At 42.4% G+C, this 22,581-nt stretch overlaps 1 protein-coding gene across 3 annotated transcripts in view; it reads right to left on the bottom strand.

The window, feature by feature from the left end:
• Window positions 1-22,581, bottom strand: part of LOC133558917 (semaphorin-4G-like) — a 96,014-nt gene that overhangs the window by 26,084 nt on the left and 47,349 nt on the right. For all 3 annotated transcript variants that reach the window (XM_061910082.1, XM_061910084.1, XM_061910083.1), the window contains exons 4-12: window positions 21,600-21,662; window positions 21,419-21,517; window positions 16,424-16,514; window positions 16,244-16,357; window positions 14,590-14,750; window positions 8,934-9,109; window positions 5,699-5,837; window positions 610-832; window positions 409-524 (exon numbers count right to left, since the gene is read on the bottom strand). In XM_061910082.1, coding sequence (XP_061766066.1) covers window positions 409-524; window positions 610-832; window positions 5,699-5,837; window positions 8,934-9,109; window positions 14,590-14,750; window positions 16,244-16,357; window positions 16,424-16,514; window positions 21,419-21,517; window positions 21,600-21,662 — 1,182 coding nt within the window. The remainder of the gene's footprint in view (window positions 1-408; window positions 525-609; window positions 833-5,698; window positions 5,838-8,933; window positions 9,110-14,589; window positions 14,751-16,243; window positions 16,358-16,423; window positions 16,515-21,418; window positions 21,518-21,599; window positions 21,663-22,581) is intronic.

Here is a 22,581-nt window from a genome sequence, read left to right as displayed (position 1 = left end):
ATATATATATATATATATATATATATATATATATATATATATATATATATATATATATATATATATATATATATATATATGTATTTGGACATACTGTAATAACTTTTAGTAAATAATGAAGATTAAAAACTAATTACAAGCACAAAATTAAAAAATAAAATAGAAGCTTGCCTTTTTTTATATTTGCATAGTATGTATATATTATTAATGTTGTAAATACAAATCTTTATATATCTAGAGAGGGTGGTCCTAAAGAGGTAGGCATTTTTTAGAGGTCTCAAGAAGGTAAGAAATACAATAATGTATGTGTGTGTGTGTGTGTGTGTGTGTGTGTGTGTGTGTACAGGGGCAGGACACGCAACCTGTGTGTGTGTGTGTGTGTGTGTGTACAGGGGCAGGACACGCAACCTGTTTTGCAGAGATCAACACATTGTCCACTGGCTGCGGTTCCTGAAACAGCTGCAGCTCCTCGATAATGTGCAGCTGACCCTCCACGTGCACGGCCTTGTGCAACCAGCCTTCATCTGAGGGACAAGTGGGGTCAGGCTAATTCGCTGAATACGGGCTTCTGGGTTAGAAATGTATACAAACACAATCAAGACGACAAACCTGTTCCCATGTACAACACGTGGTATTTTTGTCCATCCAAGCCTTGGACGGCGTTCACGGCCAGGTGGGTGTAATCTGTGGTCCTCCTGAACAACAGGGGGCGGCGGTCTAAAGCCTGGACATGGCGGGACATCAACGGGTGTCTTCGTACAAAGTTGAGCACGTCATCAGGCAGGGAGGTGGACATGTTGATGCCCTTGGCCCTCAAAGCGTCGCTGATACACTGTCAAATGCCCAAAGCAGAAATAAGAGCAGGCATGAAGGCGAAGAGCAGAGTGTGCAGTTTTAGGGCTCAAGAAGTAAATCCGCAGGGAGAGTTTATCAGTGGTGAGTTGGGGTAAAGAGAGTTGTCAGGGTTCAATCAAGCCTGTAAAGCCGTCTGTGGGAGAGAAACAGCATCCCCTCGTAACGCCTGACTGAACCTTCTTTTCATTGTCCTTTTCAAATGAGTGAGGCCGACCTGTCTAAACGCATTTTCCCGCTCTCATGACCGTTGCCGTTTGACAGCGGAGTTTTAAACTAAGTCCTGCACTAAAGTGGATAATGTCTGCTCGTGCAAACCAAGCTATGGCCTGGACACTAAGTGAGCCAAAGCTAGAGGCCGCAGTTAATTGCGGAGTGAATGTTGATTTGACATTTGAATTTGGGTCATTTTGCACCAATATTTTACGACACAAATACAACGTTTAATCAATGTCGGGTTGTAACGATTTGACATTTGAATTTGGGTCATTTTCCACCAATATTTTACGACACAAATACAACGTTTAATCAATGTCGGATTGTAACGATTTGACATTTGAATTTGGGTCATTTTCCACCAATATTTTACGACACAAATACAACGTTTAATCAATGTTGGGTTCTAACGTTGATTTGACATTTGAATTTGGGTCATTTTCCAACAATATTTTACGACACAAATACAACGTTTAATCAATTTTGGGTTTTAACATTGATTTCACTGTTATGCTGACACCCAACTCTACATGCCCCTAAAGCTGACCAACACGCCGGACTGTAGTCAGCTGGAGGCGTGTCTTAATGAAATTAAACAATGGTTGTCTGCTAACTTTTTTCAACTTAACGCCAAAAAAACGGAAATGCTGATTATCGGTCCTGCTAGACACCGACCTCTATTTAATAATACAACTTTAACATTTGACAACCAAATAATAAAACAAGGTGACTCGGTAAAAAATCTGGGTATTATCTTCGACCCAACTCTCTCCTTTGAGGCACACATTAAAAGCATTACTAAAACGGCCTTCTTTCATCTCCGTAATATCGCTAAAATTCGCTCCATTTTGTCCACTAAAGACGCTGAGATCATTATCCATGCGTTTGTTACGTCTCGTCTCGATTACTGTAACGTATTATTTTCAGGTCTCCCCATGTCTAGCATTAAAAGATTACAGTTGGTACAAAATGCGGCTGCTAGACTTTTGACAAGAACAAGAAAGTTTGATCACATTACGCCTGTACTGTATATACCTTTATATACATATATACATACATATATACCTATACTGTATATACCTTTATATACATATATACATACATATATACCTATAATGTATATACCTTTATATACATATATACATACATATATACCTGTACTGTATATACCTTTATATACATATATACATACATATATACCTATACTGGCTCACCTGCACTGGCTTCCTGTGCACTTAAGATAGGACTTTAAGGTTTTACTACTTACGTATAAAATACTACACGGTCTAGCTCCATCCTATCTTGCCGATTGTATTGTACCATATGTCCCAGCAAGAAATCTGCGTTCAAAGGACTCCGGCTTATTAGTGATTCCCAAAGCCCAAAAAAAGTCTGCGGGCTATAGAGCGTTTTCCGTTCGGGCTCCAGTACTCTGGAATGCCCTCCCGGTAACAGTTCGAGATGCTACCTCAGTAGAAGCATTTAAGTCTCACCTTAAAACTCATCTGTATACTCTAGCCTTTAAATAGACCTCCTTTTTAGACCAGTTGATCTGCCGCTTCTTTTCTTTCTCCTATGTCCCCCCCTCCCTTGTGGAGGGGGTCCGGTCCGATGACCATGGATGAAGTACTGGCTGTCCAGAGTTGAGACACAGGATGGACCGCTCGTCGGGACCCAGGATGGACCGCTCGCCTGTATCGGTTGGGGACGTCTCTACGCTGCTGATCCGCTTGAGATGGTTTCCTGTGGACGGGACTCTCGCTGCTGTCTTGGATCCGCTTTGCACTGAACTCTCGCGGCTGTGTTGGAGCCACTATGGATTGAACTTTCACAGTATCATGTTAGACCCACTCGACATCATTGCTGTCGGTCCCCTGGGGGGGGGTTGCCCACATCTGAGGTCCTCTCCAAGGTTTCTCATAGTCAGCATTGTCACTGGCGTCCCACTGGATGTGAATTCTCCCTGCCCACTGGGTGTGAGTTTTCCTTGCCCTTTTGTGGGTTCTTCAGAGGATGTTGTAGTCGTAATGATTTGTGCAGTCCTTTGAGACATTTGTGATTTGGGGCTATATAAATAAACATTGATTGATTGATCAGGTTAGAGTCAAGATGGTTGACAACATATCCAAAAAGTAGGGATAGCAACTTTCAACTGTTTTTTGTTTTATACTCATCGGGACCCAAAGAGACCATATAGCCAAAATAAATTAAAAAATGCATTTCATACAAAAATGTGTGTCTTATGGGGCTACGGGTGAGCTTTGATGATGTTGTAATATTTGAATTGATTGAAGTGTTGCATGCTAGCCCAGCACACTGCAAAAACTGAAATCTAAGTAAGATTGAATATCTCAAATAAAAGTGATATTTGCTTATTTTCTGTTTGATAAGATAATTCTTCTCACTAAGCAGATTTTATGTTAGAGTGTTTTACTTGTTTTAACTGTTTTGATCCTAAATGATCTCAGTAAGATATTACAGCTTGTTGCTGAGATTTCATGACCTATATTGAGTAAAACATGCTTGAAACTAGAATATCAAGAGTTGCAAAGCTGTGTCACCAACACTCACAAGTATAAAATAAATAAATAAATGGGTTGTACTTGTATAGCGCTTTTCTACCTTCAAGGTACTCAAAGCGCTTTGACACTACTTCCACATTCACACACTGATGGAGGGAGCTGCCATGCAAGGCGCTAACCAGCACCCATCAGGAGCAAGGGTGAAGTGTCTTGCTCAGGACACAACGGACGTGACGAGGTTGGTACTAGGTGGGAATTGAACCAGGGACCCTCGGGTTGCGCACAGCCACTCTCCCACTGCGCCACGCCGTCCCTAAACCGCTTTTTCAAAGTAAGAATTTCTTATTTCAAACATCAAACATTCCTGAAGGAACTCTCCTGAAGAAATAAATAAAGTACTATCTAATCTATCTAATCTAATGAAATAAAAAATCACGACTTTGACACAATTGTGTCTCATAATTAAAACAGATGACAGCCAAATGGACTTTGCGGTTTTATTTTCAATTAAACAATAGAACATACGTACTCATATAGTAGTACAGTTGGCACAGTACAGCAAACTGACAGTTAATGTTCAAACATTTAACATTTCAAACTATTTTGAACAGAAATAGTTCATGCACATTCAGAAAAATTCTTCAAAATTACAAAATAAAATACACACACACACATATATATATATATATATATATATATATATATATATATATATATATATATATATATATATATATATATATATATATATATATATACATACATACATACACATATATACATATATATTATGTATCGGGGTTTCCCACACATTCATTATTTATTAATGTCGGCCCGCCACGAAAGAATTACTGCCGCCACAAATTAAAAAAAAATGTTTTTTTAAATTAAAAAAAATATATATATATTCAGCTCTCACTGGATCGGTTCGCAGCAGAGTGTGAAGCGACCGGAATGAGAATCAGCACCTCCAAGTCCGAGTCCATGGTTCCCGCCCGGAAAAGGGTGGAGTGCCATCTCCGGGTTGGGGAGGAGACCCTGCCCCAAGTGAAGAAGTTCAAGTACCTAGGAGTCTTGTTCACGAGTGAGGGAAGAGTGGATCGTGAGATCGACAGGCGGATCGGTGCGGCGTCTTCAGTAATGCGGACGTTGTACCGATCCGTTGTGGTGAAGAAGGAGCTGAGCCGGAAGGCAAAGCTCTCAATTTACCGGTCGATCTACGTTCCCATCCTCACCTATGTTCATGAGCTTTGGGTCATGACCCAAAGGATAAGATCACGGGTACAAGCGGCCCAAATGAGTTTCCAGGTCTCTCCCTTAGAGATAGGGTGAGAAGCTCTGCCATCCGGGAGGAACTCAAAGTAAAGCCGCTGCTCCTCCACATGGAGAGGAGCCAGATGAGGTGGTTCGGGCATCTGGTCAGGATGCCACCCGAACGCCTCCCTAGGGAGGTGTTTAGGGCACGTCCAACCGGGGAAGACCCAGGACACGTTGGGAAGACTATGTCTCATGGCTGGCCTGGGAACGCCTCGGGATCCCCCGGGAAGAGCTAGACGAAGTGGCTGGTGAGAGGGAAGTCTGGGCTTCCCTGCTTAGGCTGCTGACCCCACGACCCAACCTCGGATAAGCGGAAGATGATGGATGGATGGATGGATGGATATTATATATATATTTTTTTCAGCTTTTGACTAGCTTGAGCGCTCATAAAAGCAATGGGACTCTGTGAATGGAGCTTGTAGTTACATATTATATAAATATGTAAATATTATTTAAATATGTATATAAATATGTACACAAAGTGTTGTAATTATATTCCAACTCCGCGTTCTTCTTGGTCATCGCCGCCGCCCCAATTTCTTGTTCTATTGGCAGATCATTTTGCTTAGTTCAAGTAAAATGTCCCTAACTTTTGTATTTTTTTTTCTTGTTTTTGAACACTAACTTTTTGCAGTGTCTAACAAATCATTTTGTATTTTTGATAGGAATTTGAAGTTAGTCTTCAACGCTTTGCAGATAAAATCATTTTATATTAACATTTAACTCAGTTTTTCATACCCTACATATTTAAATGATGCAAATAACGCGTGTGTGAGTGAGTGCACGCTTACCGTTCCAGGTCGCAGGTCTGGGATCTTTCCAGTGTACTCCTTCCAGTTAGAGTCCTGGTTCTCCATGTAAGGTCCTTGGAAGGCCTCTTGGACGTCAGACAGCGAGAAGCGACACAACGCAGACGCCTTTATGTTCTTCCTAAAAGGCAGAAGAAACACACAGCAGTGCAGGACGTCAGCCACAAAGCTAGTGTTACCATGGCGACAGTAGTAGAAGTACAGTAGATTCATGAAGTTTAAAAAAATGGGGAAACAGGACAAAAGGAAAGAAAGAAGTGAAAGGAGGGCAGAGGATGAGTGTTGTAAGAAGCAGACTACACAGTAGGAGGGGAAAAAAAGCAGGAGATAAAGTCAGAGGTGACCAGTGGGAGTTGAAAAGCTTTTAAAACAAAACATGATTCATCCACCTTGTTTACTGTTCGTATTCAATATCTTTTATAATGGCGGATAAAACCTACTTTTAAAAGTGATGCAATACATCAAGAAAAACTTGCACTGAGATAGCCGAGTAGGTAGAAACTAGAAAATTCCTGCGCTAATTTTGACGGGCCTGCTATACGTGTACTTCTGGCCGAGGGTTGCCGGAAGCCACCGTACTTATTAGATGGTGTCGAGTGTCTGAATGCGTGAGTTTTAAGTCTTACAGTACAAAAAACGAGCCACGGAGCTAGCCTAAAACAGTGGTTCTCAACCTTTTTTCAGTGATAGATAGATAGATAGTACTTTATTTATTCCGTCAGGAGAGTTCCTTCAGGAAAATTACGATTTTCAGCACAATCCCATTCAAGATCAGACAAATATTACAGGGAGACAGAACAGGATGGCTGACGGGTCTGCCGGGTTCCAGCGCCCCTTACAAAAAAGATGACATACAGGTAAACAAGGGGAGGGGGAAGAAAAAAATAGAAGATTAAAATAAAATTAAAAAATCGGTCTTAGCCTAGGCCCTGGAGTGGGGGTGCAGACTGAGGCCAAGGGGGAAAAAAAAATAAATGGTACCCCCTGTGAACCTTTTTTTAATTCAAGTACCCCCTAATTAGAGCAAAGCATTTTTGGTTGAAAAAAAGAGATAAAGAAGTAAAATACAGCACTATGTCATCAGTTTCTGATTTATTAAATTGTACAACACTGCAAAATATTGCTCATTTGTAGTGGTCTTTCTTGAAAAATTTGGAAAAAAAGGTATAAAAATAACTAAAAACTTGTTGAAAAATAAACAAGTGATTCAATTATAAATAAAGATTTCTACACATAGAAGTAATCATCAACTTAAAGTTGGGAATTGTAATAGAGATCCATCTGGTTTCATCAACTTCATTCTAAACGTTTTTTCACAAAAAACGAAATCTTTAACATCAATATTTATGGAACATGTCCACAAAAAAATCAAGCTGTCAACACTGAATATGGCATTGTTGTATTTCTTTTCACGGTTTATGAACTCACATTCATATTTTGTTGAAGTATTATTCAAATAATATATTTATAAAGGATTTTTGAATTGTTGCTATTTTTAGAATATTTAAAAAAATCTCACGTACCCCTTGGCATACCTCCCAGGCCAGCCGGGAGACATAGTCTTCCCAACGTGTCCTGGGTCTTCCCCGTGGCCTCCTACCGGTTGGACGTGCCCTAAACACCTCCCTAGGGAGGCGTTCGGGTGGCATCCTGACCAGATGCCCGAACCACCTCATCTGGCTCCTCTCCATGTGGAGGAGCAGCGGCTTTACTTTGAGTTCCTCCCGGATGGCAGAGCTTCTCACCCTATCTCTAAGGGAGAGACCTGGAAACTCATTTGGGCCGCTTGTACCCGTGATCTTATCCTTTCGGTCATGACCCAAAGCTCATGACCATAGGTGAGGATGGGAACGTAGATCGACCGGTAAATTGAGAGCTTTGCCTTCCGGCTCAGCTCCTTCTTCACCACAACGGATCGATACAACGTCCGCATTACTGAAGACGCCGCACCGATCCGCCTGTCGATCTCACGATCCACTCTTCCCTCACTCGTGAACAAGACTCCTAGGTACTTGAACTCCTCCACTTGGGGCAGGGTCTCCTCCCCAACCCGGAGACGTATATATGTACCATACACATATATACATATATACACATATGTTTACATATACACACACACACACACATATATATACATGCATACACACACACACACATACATGTATATACACATATTTATATATATATATATGTATAAATACACATATATACACACACATATTATATATATATATATATATATATATATATATATATATATATATATATATATATATATATATATATATATATATACACACACACACACACACACATATATACATATATATACACACATATATATATATATATATATATATATATATATATATATATATAAAAGTGATTCAATTATAAATAAAGATTTCTACACATAGAAGTAATCATCAACTTAAAGTGCCCTCTTTGGGGATTGTAATAGAGATCCATCTGGATTCATCAACTTCATTCTAAACATTTCTTCACAAAAAAATACATCTTTAACATCAATATTTATGGAACATGTCCACAAAAAAATCTAGCTGTCAACACTGAATATTGCATTGTTGTATTTCTTTTCACAGTTTATGAACTTACATTCATATTTTGTTGAAGTATTATTCAATAAATATAATTATAAAGGATTTTTGAATTGTTGCCATTTTTAGAATATTTTTTAAAAAATCTCACGTACCCCTTGGCATACCTTCAAGTACCCCCATTTGAGAACCACTGCACTAAAGTATAGCTGGCAATCAAAGCCAATCCGAATTTCGGCAGATGTGTTTTTATGCGCCACAATCTGAATGACTTTCGGCATAAACCAATTGTCTCGATCGGATAGAAATTTTGATGCTCGGGTCTGAATATTCCGAAAGGCGTGTTTACATGAAGCATTTTTATTCAGGTCCGACTTTCAATCTGATTGAATGTGTTCACATAGCTATTGAAGCTGAATACGGCACCAGTAGGAACACAGTGAGAAAAGTTCGGTACAAATGGCCTTTTAACTTTGAAGCAGATTGAAATCTGCATTTTTAATCCATTCCCCTCCCTGCCAGATTTTCCTTCCACAACCTTCTGCCCTCACCGTCTCGTCCTCTCTTTCATCTCGCCCCGTCTGCTACGACTGTCTCACCGCATCGACCGCCGCCTTTCATCTTGGCCGCCTTTTACAAAACCCCCGCTCGGCACTCACCAGCCCAGGCCGAAGACGCCGTAGAAGAGCGTGTCCCGCGGCGTGTCGCCGGGCATGACGAACACGCTGCGCAGCTCGTTGAAGTGGAAGTCGTACTCGGGCAGGGAGCACGTCATCCTGGCCTTGAGAAAGGATGTCCAGCGCTTTTGGAGAGTTAGGCGGCCCCCTCGGTCCCCCTGACGGTGAAAAAGAAAAAACCGGAGACAGAAAGTGAGACAAAGAAACAACAGACGCTTGGTTTAAAAGTGGCACATGAGAAGAAGCCCCCTAAAGAGAACAGCAGATGGCACGGAAAGACCTCTTACTGTAACTTCATTAATCAATCAATCAATGTTTACTTATATAGCCCTAAATCACTAGTGTCTCAAAGGGCTGCACAAACCACCACGACATCCTCGGTAGGCCCACATAAGGGCAAGGAAAAACTCACACCCAGTGGGACGTCGGTGACAATGATGACTATGAGAAACCTTGGAGAGGAGGAAAGCAATGGATGTCGAGTGGGTCTAACATGATACTGTGAAAGTTCAATCCATAATGGATCCAACACAGTCGCGAGAGTCCAGTCCAAAGAGGATCCAAGACACAGCAGCGAGAGTCCCGTTCACAGCGGAGCCAGCAGGAAACCATCCCAAGCGGAGGCGGACCAGCAGCGCAGAGATGTCCCCAGCCGATACACAGGCAAGCAGTACATGGCCACCGGATCGGACCGGACCCCCTCCACACGGGAGAGTGGGACATAGGAGAAAAAGAAAAGAAACGGCAGATCAACTGGTCTAAAAAGGAGGTCTATTTAAAGGCTAGAGTATACAAATGAGTTTTAAGGTGAGACTTAAATGCTTCTACATCTACAGCTTCTTACTGTGAACACAGAAAGGTTGAAAGGACAGTCGGAGGTTCCTTCCTGTCCTAATTTCAACACTTAAGCATTTCAAATAAGATAAATTACTGAGGCGCGCACCTCATTAATACAGAGTGAACAATGGCCGATAATTAATGCTTCATTATTCATTTGCCCAAGACAGACAGTTTTATACGTTCCTGCTCCAGCATGGTTGTGCCTCAGAGCACCAAGCAACGTCAATTAAGGCGTGTTTGGATAAGTTTTACGTAGAAGTTCAAGTTAAAGTACCAATAATTGTCAAACACACACCAGCTGTGGCGAAATTATTCTCTGCATTTCACGGTGGCAGAGGGGTTAGTGCGTCTGCCTCACAATACGAAGGTCCTGAGTAGTCCTGGGTTCAAATCCAGGCTCGGGATCTTTCTGTGTGGAGTTTGCATGTTCTCCCCGTGAATGCGTGGGTTCCCTCCGGGTACTCCGGCTTCCTCCCACTTCCAAAGACATGCACCTGGGGATAGGTTGATTGGCAACACTAAATTGGCCCTAGTGTGTGAATGTTGTCTGTCTATCTGTGTTGGCCCTGCGATGAGGTGGCGACTTGTCCAGGGTGTACCTCGCCTTCCACCCAATTGTAGCTGAGATTGGCGCCAGCGCCCCCCGCGACCACAAAAGGGAATAAGCGGTAGATAATGGATGGATTGATTTGACCCCCTGGGAGGTGAGGGAAGCAGTGAGCAGCAGCGGTGGCCACGCCCGGGATATAATTTTGGTGATTTAACCCCCGATTCCAACACTTAATGCTGAGTGCCAAACAGGAAGGTAATGGGTCCCATTTTTGTAATCTTTGGTATGACTCGGGGCTTCACGGTGGCAGAGGGGTTAGTGCGTCTGCCTCACAATACGAAGGTCCTGCAGTCCTGGGTTCAAATCCAGGCTCGGGATCTTTCTGTGTGGAGTTTGCATGTTCTCCCCGTGACTGCGTGGGTTCCCTCCGGGTACTCCCACTTCCAAAGACATGCACCTGGGGATAGGTTGATTGGCAACACTAAATTGGCCCTAGTGTGTGAATGTTGTCTGTCTATCTGTGTTGGCCCTGCGATGAGGTGGCGACTTGTCCAGGGTGTACCTCGCCTTCCACCCAATTGTAGCTGAGATCGGCACCAGGGCCCCCCGCGACCACAAAAGGGAATAAGCGGTAGAAAATGGATGGATTGACCGGTAGGAGGCCACGGGGAAGACCCAGGACACGTTGGGAAGACTATGTCTCCCGGCTGGCCTGGGAACACCTCGGGATCCCCCGGGAAGAGCTAGAGGAAGTGGCTGGGGAGAGGGAGGTCTGGGCTTCCCTGCTTAGGCTGCTGCCCCCGCGACCCAACCTCGGATAAGCGATGGCTGGATGGATGGATGGATGTTTATTTTTCAACAAGTTTTTAGTTATTTTTATATCTTTTTTTCCCAAATAGTTCAAGAAAGACAACTAAAAATGAGCAATATTTTGCACTTCTATACAATTTGGTAAATCAGAAACTGATGACATTGTGCTGTAATTTACTTCTTTATCTCTTTTTTTTATAACCAAAAATGATTTGCTCTGATAAAGGGTACTTGAATTAAAAAAAATTTTCACATGGGTGCGGCGTCTTCAGTAATGCGGACGTTGTACCGATCCGTTGTGGTGAAGAAGGAGCTGAGCCGGAAGGCAAAGCTCTCAATTTACCGGTCGATCTACGTTCCCATCCTCACCTATGGTCATGAGCTTTGGGTCATGACCGAAATGATAAGATCACGGGTACAAGCGACCGAAATGAGGTGTTTAGGGCACGTCCAACAGGTAGGATACCACGGGGAAGACCCAGGACACGTTGGGAAGACTATGTCTCCCGGCTGGCCTGGGAACGCCTCGGGATCCCCCGGGAAGAGCTAGACGAAGTGGCTGGGGAGAGGGAAGTCTGGGCTTCCCTGCTTAGGCTGTTGCCCCCGCGACCCGACCTCGGATAAGCGGAAGATGATGGATGGATGGATGGATGGATGTTTATTTTTCAACAAGTTTTTTGTTATTTTCATATCTTTTTTTCCAAATAGTTCAAGAGAGACAACTACAAATGAGCAATATTTTGCACTTTTATACAATTTGGTAAATCAGAAACTGATGACATTGTGCTGTAATTTACTTCTTGATCTCTTTTTTTTATAACCAAAAATGATTTGCTCTGATTAGGGGTACTTGAATTAAAAAAAATGTTCACATGGGTGCGGCGTCTTCAGTAATGCGTTGTGGTGAAGAAGGAGCTGAGCCGGAAGGCAAAGCTCTCAATTTACCGGTCGATCTACGTTCCCATCCTCACCTATGGTCATGAGCTTTGGGTCATGACCGAAAGGATAAGATCACGGGTACAAGCGGCCCAAATGAGTTTCCAGGTCTCTCCCTTAGAGATAGGGTGAGAAGCTCTGCCATCCGGGAGGAACTCAAAGTAAAGCCGCTGCTCCTCCACATGGAGAGGAGCCAGATGAGGTGGTTCGGGCATCTGGTCAGGATGCCACCCGAACGCCTCCCTAGGGAGGTGTTTAGGGCACGTCCAACCGGTAGGAGGCCACGGGAAGACCCAGGACACGTTGGGAAGACTATGTCTCTCGGCTTCCCTGCTTAGGCTGTTGCCCCCGCGACCCGACCTCGGATAAGCGGAAGATGATGGATGGATGGATGTTTATTTTTCAACAAGTTTTTTGTTATTTTTATATCTTTTTTTCCAAATAGTTCAAGAGAGACAACTACAAATGAGCAATATTTTGCACTTTCATACAATTTGGTAAATCAGAAACTGATGACATTGTGCTGTAATTTACTTCTTTATCTCTTTTTTTTATAACCAAAAATGATTTGCTCTGATTAAGGGTACTTGAACTAAAAAAAATGTTCACATGGGTGCAGCGTCTTCAGTAATGCGGACGTTGTATCGATCCGTTGTGGTGAAGAAGGAGCTGAGCCGGAAGGCAAAGCTCTCAATTTACCGGTCGATCTACGTTCCCATCCTCACCTATGGTCATGAGCTTTGGGTCATGACCGAAAGGATAAGATTACTGGTCTCTCCCTTAGAGATAGGGTGAGAAGCTCTGCCATCCGGGAGGAACTCAAAGTAAAGCCGCTGCTCCTCCACATGGAGAGGAGCCAGATGAGGTGGTTCGGGCATCTGGTCAGGATGCCACCCGAACGCCTCCCTAGGGAGGTGTTTAGGGCACGTCCAACCGGTAGGAGGCCACGGGGAAGACCCAGGACACGTTGGGAAGACTATGTCTCCCGGCTGGCCTGGGAACGCCTCGGGATCCCCCGGGAAGAGCTAGACGAAGTGGCTGGGGAGAGGGAAGTCTGGGTTTCCCTGCTTGGGCTGTTGCCCCCGCGACCCGACCTCGGATAAGCGGAAGATGATGGATGGATGGATGTTTATTTTTCAACAAGTTTTTTGTTATTTTTATATCTTTTTTTCCAAATAGTTCAAGAGAGACAACTACAAATGAGCAATATTTTGCACTTTTATACAATTTGGTAAATCAGAAACTGATGACATTGTGCTGTAATTTACTTCTTTATCTCTTTTTTTTACAACCAAAAATGATTTGCTCTGATTAGGGGGTACTTGAATTAAAAAAAATGTTCACATGGGTGCGGCGTCTTCAGTAATGCGGACGTTGTACCGATCCGTTGTGGTGAAGAAGGAGCTGAGCCGGAAGGCAAAGCTCTCAATTTACCGGTCGATCTACGTTCCCATCCTCACCTATGGTCATGAGCTTTGGGTCATGACCGAAAGGATAAGATCACGGGTACAAGCGGCCCACATGAGTTTCCAGGTCTCTCCCTTAGAGATAGGGTGAGAAGCTCTGCCATCCGGGAGGAACTCAAAGTAAAGCCGCATCGAGAGGAGCCAGATGAGGTGGTTCGGGCATCTGGTCAGGATGCCACCCGAACGCCTCCCTAGGGAGGTGTTTAGGGCACGTCCAACCGGTAGGAGGCCACGGGGAAGACCCAGGACACGTTGGGAAGACTATGTCTCCCGGCTGGCCTGGGAACGCCTCGGGATCCCCCGGGAAGAGCTAGACCAAGTGGCTGGGGAGAGGGAAGTCTGGGTTTCCCTGCTTAGGCTGTTGCCCCCGCGACCCGACCTCGGATAAGCGGAAGATGATGGATGGATGGATGTTTATTTTTCAACAAATTTTTTGTTATTTCTATATCTTTTTTTCCCCAAATAGTTCAAGAAAGACAACTAAAAATGAGCAATATTTTGCTCATTTATACAATTTGATGAATCAGAAACTGATGACATAGTGCTGTATTTTACATCTTTATCTCTTTTTTTTCAACCAAAAATGATTTGCTCTGATTAGGGGGTACTTGAATTAAAAAAAATGTTCACAGGGGGTACATCACTGAATAAAAAGGTTGAGAACCACTGGTGTAGACCACAAGGAAGTGTTTTACATGTAGAAAAAAATTAATAATATAATGCGCCCTATAATCTGGTGCACCCGATATATGAAAAAAGATAATAGTAAAAAAAAATAGAGCATTCATCAGCAGAGTGCCTTATAATCCGGTGCGCCCTATGTTCCGGAAAATACGGTAAGCATCAAGTGTAAATAAGTGCCAGCATTAGAAGTTAACATCCTGTCAGCGTGGATCCACCCTCTATCCTTTCAAGCTACAAGACATTTATCCGCCACAAACGCTCCTCTAATCGGCTTTGTAACCACTACCTTCCATCATCTTTTACGGTACGGCCCCACAACGGACATTAATCCAGTCTCTCTCCACCCTCTCACCTTGCAAATCCGTGCCACTCGCGCCACCCTGCCGTGGGTGGAGGTGCCCGTCTGCTCCAGGCTCCCCTCGGTGAAGAAGTAGTAGATCTTGTCGTCGTCGCCCGCGCTGCTGCTGCTGCTCAAGCTCTCCCTCACCAACGCCGAGCCCACAAAGCTGGCTTCTGTAATGAAGAGAATCCCTCGCTTTGAATTGGATGTTCATTAACGCTTTTAGAAATTCTTCATCACGCTTCAAGAAAAAGATGCAGCGCTTCAATTCCCAAAAATGCTTTAGGAGAACGTGTAATACAGGGGTCAGCAACCTTTTTGAAAGCAAGAGCTACTTCTTGGGTACTGATTAATGCGAAGGGCTACCAGTTTGATACACACTTCAATAAATTGCCAGAAATAGCCAATTTGCTCAATTTACCTTTAATAAATAAATCTCTATATATAAAAAAATGGGTATTTCCGTCATTCCGTCGTACATTTATTTTCCTTTTACAGAAAGTTTTTTGTATAGAGAATAAATGATGAAAAAAACACTTAATTGAGCGGTTTAAAAAAGGAAAAAAACACAAAAAAATGAAAATTAAATTTTGAAACAAAGTTTATTTTCTTTAAAATTCAAAATCCAACCGAAAAAAATGGAGAAAAACTAGCCAATTCGAATCTTTTTGAAAAAAATTAAAAAAAGAATTTATGGATCATCATTAGTAATTTTATCTGATTAACATCAATTTTAGAATTTTGATGACATGTTTTAAATAGGTTAAAATCCAATCTGCACTTTGTTATAATATATAAAAAATTGGACCAAGCTATATTTCTAACAAAGACAAATCATTGTTTATTCTAGATTTTCCAGAACAAAATTTTTTAAAAGAAATTCAAAAGACTTTGAAATAAGATTTAAATTTGATTCTACAGATTTTCTAGATTTGCCAGAATATTTTTATTTTTTATTTTAATCATAATAAGTTTGAAGAAATATTTCACAAATATTCTTCTTTGAAAAAACAGAAGCTAAAATGAAGAATTAAATTCAAATGTATCTATTATTCTTTACAGTAAAAACATATTAAAATACTTGAACATTGATTTAAATTGTCAGGAAAGAGGAGGAAGGAATTTAAAAGGTAAAAGTGTTTAAAAATCCTAAAATAATTTTTAAGGTTGTATTTTTTTCTCTAAAATTGTCTTTCTGAAAGATATAAGAAGCAAAGTAAAAAAAAGAAATGCCCATCCATCCATCCATTTTCTACCGCTTATTCCCTTTCGGGGTGGCGGGGGGCGCTGGGGCCTATCTCAGCTACAATCGGGCGGAAGGCAGGGTACACCCTGGACAAGTCGCCACCTCATCGCAGGGCCAACACAGATAGACAGACAACATTCACACTCAAATGAATTTATTTAAACAAGTGAAGACCAAGTCTTCAAAATATTTTCTTGGATTTTCAAATTCTATTTGATTTCTGTCTTTCTTATAATTAAAAATCTCGAGCAAAGCGAGACCAGCTTGCTAGTAAATAAATTCAATTTAAAAAATAGAGGCAGCTCACTGGTAAGTGCTGCTACCTGGGCACCACATTGGTGACCCCTGGTGTAATCGGAGCAGTACAAGCTTTTCACAAAAAAATAAATTTGCTGATATTAATATTCTCCATTTTCCTACCGTTCAACCATCGCGTGGGCGCATCCTCCGTCTTGAGCGTTGGAGACGGAGAGTTTCGGCGGATGTCCGGGAAGCTTCTAAACTCGTACTGGGAAGCGGTGTACATCTCCTGGTCTGGAGAGGAGGTAGAGTCATTTATATTTCTCTGAACTTCTGTGGAGGAAGAGTGATGGTCCTTGCCTACGATGATGCCGGTGTAGCCCGTCTTTGGGCCGTACGGACATTTGTCTCGGCCCTCTTCAGGTGAAGACATCACAAATCTCTCAGCATCCTATAACAGGACGTGTGAGGAGTTAGCCTTAAAATACCACATTGATAAATACAAACTGCACTGTTTGGGGGCCAAGCACAGATTAAATTAACTTTAATTCATTGAATTCATCGCCATTTTACAATCTGAGTTTTTCGAGGTACAATCTGCGTCATAGAACCAATTTAATTCAGATTGAGGCATCCATCCATTTTCTACCGCTTATTCCCTTTTTTGGGGTCGCGGGGGGCGCTGGCGCCTATCTCAGCTACAATCGGGCGGAAGGCGGGGTACACCCTGGACAAGTCGCCACCTCATCGCAGGGCCAACAGACAACATTCACACTCACATTCACACACTAGGGCCAATTTTAGTGTTGCCAATCAACCTATCCCCAGGTGCATGTCTTTGGAGGTGGGAGGGGCCTATCCCCAGGTGCATGTCTTTGGAAGTGGGAGGAAGCCGGAGTACCCGGAGGGAACCCACGCATTCACGGGGAGAACATGCAAACTCCACACAGAAAGATCCCGAGCCTGGATTTGAACCCAGGACTGCAGGAACTTCGTATTGTGAGGCAGACGCACTAACCCCTCTGCCACCGTGAAGCCAGATTGAGGCAAATACCACAAAAAAATTATTAAAAATATTTGTAACTTTTTTTTGTTTTTTACTATTTTTAAATCAACCTAAGTACAAATAAAAACATGGGAAATGTTTATTTTCACCATTTTTACCATTTAAATGCCCATTTATCAAAACAAATGAATATGTTTTTGTTTTGTTTTCTCCTATGTCCCCCCCTCCCTTGTGGAGGGGGTCCGGTCCGATGACCATGGATGAAGTACTGGCTGTCCAGAGTCGAGACCCAGGATGGACCGCTCGCCTGTATCGGTTGGGGACATCTCTACGCTGCTGATCCGCTTGAGATGGTTTCCTGTGGACGGGACTCTCGCTGCTGTCTTGGAGCCACTATGGATTGAACTTTCACAGTATCATGTTAGACCCGCTCGACATCCATTGCTTTCGGTCCCCTAGAGGGGGGGGGGTTGCCCACATCTGAGGTCCTCTCCAAGGTTTCTCATAGTCAGCATTGTCACTGGCGTCCCACTGGATGTGAATTCTCCCTGCCCACTGGGTGTGAGTTTTCCTTGCCCTTTTGTGGGTTCTTCCGAGGATGTTGTAGTCGTAATGATTTGTGCAGTCCTTTGAGACATTTGTGATTTGGGGCTATATAAATAAACATTGATTGATTGATTGATTGATTGATTTTGTGAAAACACATCAAATTTGGCATTTTCCAATTTCCATATAATACATGTTGAATAAATATACTTCATAAATATACACATAAGATTAGAAATACTACTAATATTTATACATAATAATAATTATAATAATAAAAACAGTATTTTTCTCCGAAATTAGTGAATTTTTTTTTGTGTGAAGTGAATTATATTTATATAGCGCTTTTCTCAAGTGACTCAAAGCGCTTTTCATAGTGAAACCCAATATCTAATTTTTACATTTAAACCAGTGTGGGTGGCACTGGGAGCAGGTGGGTAAAGTGTCTTGCCCAAGGACACAACGGCAGTGACTAGGATGGCACAAGCGGGAATCGAACCTGCAACCCTCAAGTTGCTGGCACGCCCACTCTACCAACCGAGCTATGCCGCCCCTTAGTGTGTGATTACACAAATTTAATACTGTGTGATTAAAAATAGGGTTATAATGGGGCTAAAGTGGGGACATGTTAGTCCTTGCTGGTGGAAGTTGGGTTTAAATGAATTCCCAGCATATGATTGACAAACAAAGACATTTCAAAATGGACTTTTGTTGTTCAACATGAAAAAATCAGTTTAGGAGAAAAAAATCGTAGGGAGTAAGAGCACCAAAATGATGGCCAAAAAGGAGCAAAAAATTCCTAAAATGACAAAAAAGACTTACATGTAATAATTAACTTTTAATCAATCAATCAATCAATCAATCAATGTTTATTTATATAGCCCCAAATCACAAATGTCTCAAAGGACTGCACAAATCATTACGACTACAACATCCTCGGAAGAACCCACAAAAGGGCAAGGAAAACTCACACCCAGTGGGCAGGGAGAATTCACATCCAGTGGGACGCCAGTGACAATGCTGACTATGAGAAACCTTGGAGAGGACCTCAGATGTGGGCAACCCCCCCCCTCTAGGGGACCGAAAGCAATGGATGTCGAGCGGGTCTAACATGATACTGTGAAAGTTCAATCCATAGTGGCTCCAAGACAGCAGTGAGAGTCCCGTCCACAGGAAACCATCTCAAGCGGATCAGCAGCGTAGAGATGTCCCCAACCGATACAGGCGAGCGGTCCATCCTGGGTCCCGACGAGCGGTCCATCCTGGGTCTCGACTCTGGACAGTCAGTACTTCATCCATGGTCATCGGACCGGACCCCCTCCACAAGGGAGGGGGGGACATAGGAGAAAGAAAAGAAGCGGCAGATCAACTGGTCTAAAAAGGAGGCCTATTCAAAGGCCAGAGTATACAGATGAGTTTTAAGGTGAGACTTAAATGCTTCTACTGAGGTAGCATCTCGAACTGTTACCGGGAGGGCATTCCAGAGTACTGGAGCCCGAACGGAAAACGCTCTATAGCCCGCAGACTTTTTTGGGCTCTAGGAATCACTAATAAGCCGGAGTCTTTTGAACGCAGATTTCTTGCCGGGACATATGGTACAATACAATCGGCAAGATAGGCTGGAGCTAGACCGTGTAGTATTTTATACGTAAGTAGTAAGTGTTTAATCTATTGGTTGCTCTTTTTTTAAATATTTCCTGAAATTTTTGTTTTTATTTTTGAATCCAAGGACATGTTAAAGGGGAACTACACTTTTTTTTTGCCTATCATTCACAATCATTATGAGAGAATTGACAAGAGTCTGATTTGTTAGTTTTTTGGGGCATTCTAAATATTAAATGAATGCAATCAAAAGTTTGCTTACAGGAGCAGTGAACATCCACCTACAAAGACATCCAAACAATTCCATTGAGGTTTTATATACATGATGTAAGTATGTGTAATGTAGTTACAGGCACATTTATAATAACATTTCATATTTGGCACTAATTTCAAAAACGCATTACAATGTTTGCTTTATTTTTCTTCATCACCGATTATAACTGACTGTATACTTCATGAGAGCCAACAAGCATAATAAAATATCACTTACTGGGCAAGGTTTGTTGTCATTAGAACGCCGATTGCTAGGATGTCCATATATTCACATTTAGATGAAGAAAAAGGGAGGTCGGCAAAGGGGACAATCATTTTTTCGTGTCGTCCTCGCCAGTTTCGGGTCCTAAATGGCTGTCAAAGTGTACCAACTTGTCGGAATACCCACTCAGACGTCTCATGTCTAGGTGTGATGCATGATTTATGATTTAGAGTAAAGTTATAGGGAGCAGGGAAGCGAGGAAGCAGCAGACCACGCCATGATGTAAACATAAGGACACACGGAAGTGATCACGGCGCCGCTATAACTAGTTCACCTGCGTTAGAGCTTATAATAACAATATCACCAATACTTGGTTTAATGCTTGAATTACAAAATGTAAATGCAGTATATTTGGCTTTTTTTGAATGATTATTTATTGGACTTTATGGGCGAAATAGGACATTTATTTACAAGTTAAAATGCTTTTTAGAAATATCCCTCCGTCGTTATGTCTTTCATAATGAATGTGAACGATTGGCAACATTTAAAAAAACATGCAGTTCCCGTTGAAGTCAAGTCATTATAACTGTGCTGAAACAACTACACCAGGGGTGCTCATTACGTCGATCGCGATCGACTGGTCGATCTCGGAAGGTGTGTCAGTCGATCTCAAGCCAGGCATTAAAAAATAGACATAAAAATGAGCAATCATCAATCATACCAAGACTTCACTTTCGTCAGTTGTTTGACATTCTCGGCACCCGAGGATCTTGTGAGATGACGCTGGCTGCTGCGAGCTCATATTTAAGAAAAAAATCACTAACAGGGCGGACGCAGAGAAACACATTTTATTTCTAGAGACTCCGTACCTACCGTCAAAACTCTAAAGACCGACTGCACACTTCCTGTCTTCACCATAAAAGACCTGTTTCATCCTGCCTGTGCTAACAAAATAAGAGTCTCAGAAAGCTCGCAAGCTACGGAGTTTGATGCCAATGTATTTCTGTAATATTGTACATGGTAATTGGGACTTGTTATATATTGTATATCCATCCATCCATCCATTTTCTACCGCTTATTCCCTTTCGGGGTCGCGGGGGGCGCTGGCGCCTATCTCAGCTACAATCGGGCGGAAGGCGGTGTACACCCTGGACAAGTCGCCACCTCATCGCAGGGCCAACACAGATAGACAGACAACATTCACACACTAGGGCCAATTTAGTGTTGCCAATCAACCTATCCACAGGTGCATGTCTTTGGAGGTGGGAGGGGCCTATCCCCAGGTGCATGTCTTTGGAAGTGGGAGGAAGCCGGAATACCCGGAGGGAACCCACGCAGTCACGGGGAGAACATGCAAACTCCACACAGAAAGATCCCGAGCCTGGATTTGAACCCAGGACTGCAGGAACTTCGTATTGTGAGGCAGACGCACTAACCCCTCTGCCACCGTGAATATTATACAAAAATATAATATAAAATAAATCAGTATATAGTATACGTAATATGCAAATATTGCATATATGTTATATTTTATATTGCTACTATTGTACATTTTTTTGTCTACTTTACACCTTTTGTTTTTGCCCTCTTTTTGTGCCCTTGTGTGCATTCTCCTTTCCATCCTTTGTAACCGAGCTACTGTGTGGAACAATTTCCCTTGTGGATCAATAGAGTGTGTCTAAGTCTAAAAGGTAAAAATGCTTGAGTGACAAAAGGTCAAACCTACTATATATGCACACATGGGACTGAAGGCGTGAGTCCCGCACATGTAAAGATGCGTGGAGTTGAACCTCTGCAGGAAGCGGATGTGATTAAAACACTCCGTCTGGAAAGCAGGAGAAAAATAAACATGTTTAGTGAGGACATCAAAGCAAAGGGAGTAAAAGATGGAAACGTTAAAAGCCCACCTTGTTGTCTTTTCCCTTGAGAAGACACTGACGTTTCTGCTCCGGAGAGGCCTCCCACTCAATCTGACATAATACAATGTATATCTAGTCATACAACACCCAAAACCAGTAAAGTTGGCACATTCTCCATCCATCCATTTACTACCGCTTATTCCCTTTTGGGGCCGCGGGGGGCGCTGGCGCCTATCTCAGCTACACATTGTGTAAATCGTAAATACAAACACAATACAATGCTTTGCAAATCCTTTACAACTTATATTCAACTGAATAGACTACAAATACAAGACATTTAATGTTCAAATTTAGAAAATATACATATGTTTTTTGCAAATAATCATTAACTTAGAATTTAATGGCAGCAACACTTTGCAAAAAAGTTGGCACAGGGCACGTTTCTACCACTGTGTTACATCACCTTTCCTTTTAACAACACTCAGTAAACGTTTGGGAACTGAGGAGACCATTTTTTAAAGCTTTTCAGGTGGAATTATTTCCCATTCTTGCTTAAAGTACAGCTTAAGTTGTTCAACAGTCCGGGGTCTCCGTTGTCGTATTTTCCGCTTCATAATGCGCCACACATGGCAGGCCAGTCTAGTACTCTTTTACTCCGAATCCACGCTGTTGTAACACGTGCAGAATGTGGCTTGGCATTGTCTTGCTGAAATAAGCAGGGGCGTCCATGAAAAAGAAGGCGCTTAGATGGCAGTATACGTTGTTCCAAAACCTGTATGTACCTTTCAGCATTAATGGTGCCTTCACAGATGTGTAAATTACCCATGCCTTGGGCACTAATATACCCTCATACCATCACAGACGCTGGCTTTTGAACTTGTGCGCCTATAACAGTCCGCATGGCTCTTTTCCTCTTTGGTCCGGAGGACACGACGTCCACAGTTTCCAAAAACTATTTGAAATGTGGACTCGTCAGACAACATTTGTACTTTGCATCAATCCATCTTAGATGAGCTCGGGCCCAGCGAAG

Source organism: Nerophis ophidion, linkage group LG09 (assembly GCF_033978795.1).
Source record: "Nerophis ophidion isolate RoL-2023_Sa linkage group LG09, RoL_Noph_v1.0, whole genome shotgun sequence".
NCBI lineage: Eukaryota > Metazoa > Chordata > Actinopteri > Syngnathiformes > Syngnathidae > Nerophis > Nerophis ophidion.
Note: the sequence above shows the minus strand (reverse complement) of the source record. Positions and strands in the feature narration are given on the sequence as shown.